This window comes from Bidens hawaiensis, unplaced genomic scaffold, assembly GCF_021521415.1.
Source record: "Bidens hawaiensis isolate Kalapana, Puna unplaced genomic scaffold, B.hawaiensis_p1.1 tig00047443_1, whole genome shotgun sequence".
In the NCBI taxonomy this organism is placed as follows: domain Eukaryota; kingdom Viridiplantae; phylum Streptophyta; class Magnoliopsida; order Asterales; family Asteraceae; genus Bidens; species Bidens hawaiensis.
The window spans coordinates 38,887-40,643 of record NW_027498472.1 but is presented as its reverse complement, the minus strand read 5'-3'; the positions used below and the strand labels follow the sequence as shown (position 1 = coordinate 40,643).

The window sequence follows — 1,757 nt, the reverse complement described above, 5'->3', positions numbered from 1 at the left end:
TGATAAACTAAAGGTGACTAATTCATGGCATGTTTTGTTTTACGTGTTTAATTTGGAATGCCATAAGATCCGTCTCAGTCGCTACCATACGAGGATATCCAAGTGAACGTCAAACTCAGCAACAAAACCGACTAATCTTTTAAGCAAGAAAGAAAAGAGGCAGAAAAACCGATGCAATGGCAAGGTCGGAAGAGTACATTAATTAGACCCAAAACCAAAAGCGATATTCCACATAACAAATTCAACACAAAATCGCTAACCAAAATAAACGCAAAAACAATGATCACAACATGATGCAAATAGCCAATATATGGATGTTCATGGTCTTTGTCACACAAAGATACTATTGCAAAACTAATAAATTAAACAAATAAATCCCATGGATTCTCCCTGCGCAGTTCCTCTTCCTCTTCTGGAGTGAAATCATTCTTGATGTGGAATGTCTCACGAATTTGTTCAACGGTCTTGCCTTTGAACATGTCAGCAATTGTTTTACAGGACAGATCAAGTAGGCCCTTGATGTTCATATAGTAAGAATCCTGAAACAAGAGAAAATAGAAAAACCATATAGATGTAATTAAACCTCTAAATTAAACAAACTGAATTACAATGTTGTGGTTGTTCATATATATTTAACTGAAGAAAAGATTCAAACAAAACCAATAAAACGAATAGTGTTTTCTTGTTAATGTTTGTTCCTTATTAAGAAAATAAAATGATTGTGTTCATATTCATTCGTTAATAGTATAAACAAACGGTTCCTGATCATAACAAACATAACTGAGCAAAACGTGAATATCAATCTGCTGACTAGAACAATAATCGAACTAGACAGAATCGTCATTAACATTTTAATTTAATAAAACATAACAATTAACATAAATGTAATGCAAGTAACAATTTAAATGATTGAACATAACAAAATGTGGAAAAAAAACGCACCTTCGCAAGATGACAAAGAACAGCCTGATCTACCTTCACAAAGTCGGCATCGAACGACTTCAGATCATCGCTATTTGGTGCCTCAACATGCTTCTTACAGTATTCAATGACCTTTGAGAGTGTGTTGCCAGTGATGACCTCAGGAACATCGATGGTGGTACTATCAGAACCACCGGTTTCAATCCTGTGTTTGATCATCAGAGAGTGCAACGCCACTGCCTCATCAACCTCGAACGTAGCACCGTCGGAGCTCCAAAGCACGATGGTCTTTGACGAAGACATCACCAGAAATTTTAGTTTCAGAGAAAACCCTATTAATCGGACACCCTAATTGTTCGATGCAAAAATTATAGTGAAAAATAAAATATCTTTGAAGATGTTTCAGGTTGGCCCCTTACCTTTGTTTTAAGTTTCAAACCTAGATTAATTAAGTGAACTTTAAATTGATCTTTTTAGAATAGTTCTTGTTTATAAGGGTTGCGGGTTGAAGAAACACGGATCCACTCCCCAAGTATGGGTCCTGGATCCGGTGAGTCCACAGGGTACAATACGATAATTACTACCACGATATGAGTAAGGCTTCCTAAAGTCCAGTGACCGGAACCTGCAAAACAGACACCGTGAGTCTCGTTACAGGAAGAACAAGAAGGGGGGTCTTCCTGTAACCACCCTCCGGCGTGAGAATCAGTAACGTTCGTAATGAAGAAAGTACTGATGTATAAAGACTAAGTGTAGTCAGAATATATGTGAGTGAATGAATACCTTATACCGTTTGACAAGGTATTTATAGCCGAAGGATGATGGAAGATCATTGG

At 36.9% G+C, this 1,757-nt stretch overlaps 1 protein-coding gene across 1 annotated transcript; it reads right to left on the bottom strand.

Annotated features, from left to right (window-relative positions):
• Positions 1–259: 259 nt before the first annotated feature.
• On the bottom strand, positions 260–1,247 carry LOC143596981 (SKP1-like protein 1A). The gene is made up of 2 exons (XM_077075616.1): positions 943–1,247; positions 260–539 (listed from the first exon to the last, which is right to left on the bottom strand). Exons 1-2 carry the CDS (start codon positions 1,222–1,224, stop codon positions 363–365), a joined length of 459 nt encoding a protein of 152 aa, XP_076931731.1. The 5' UTR covers positions 1,225–1,247; the 3' UTR covers positions 260–362.
• Positions 1,248–1,757: the final 510 nt, after the last annotated feature.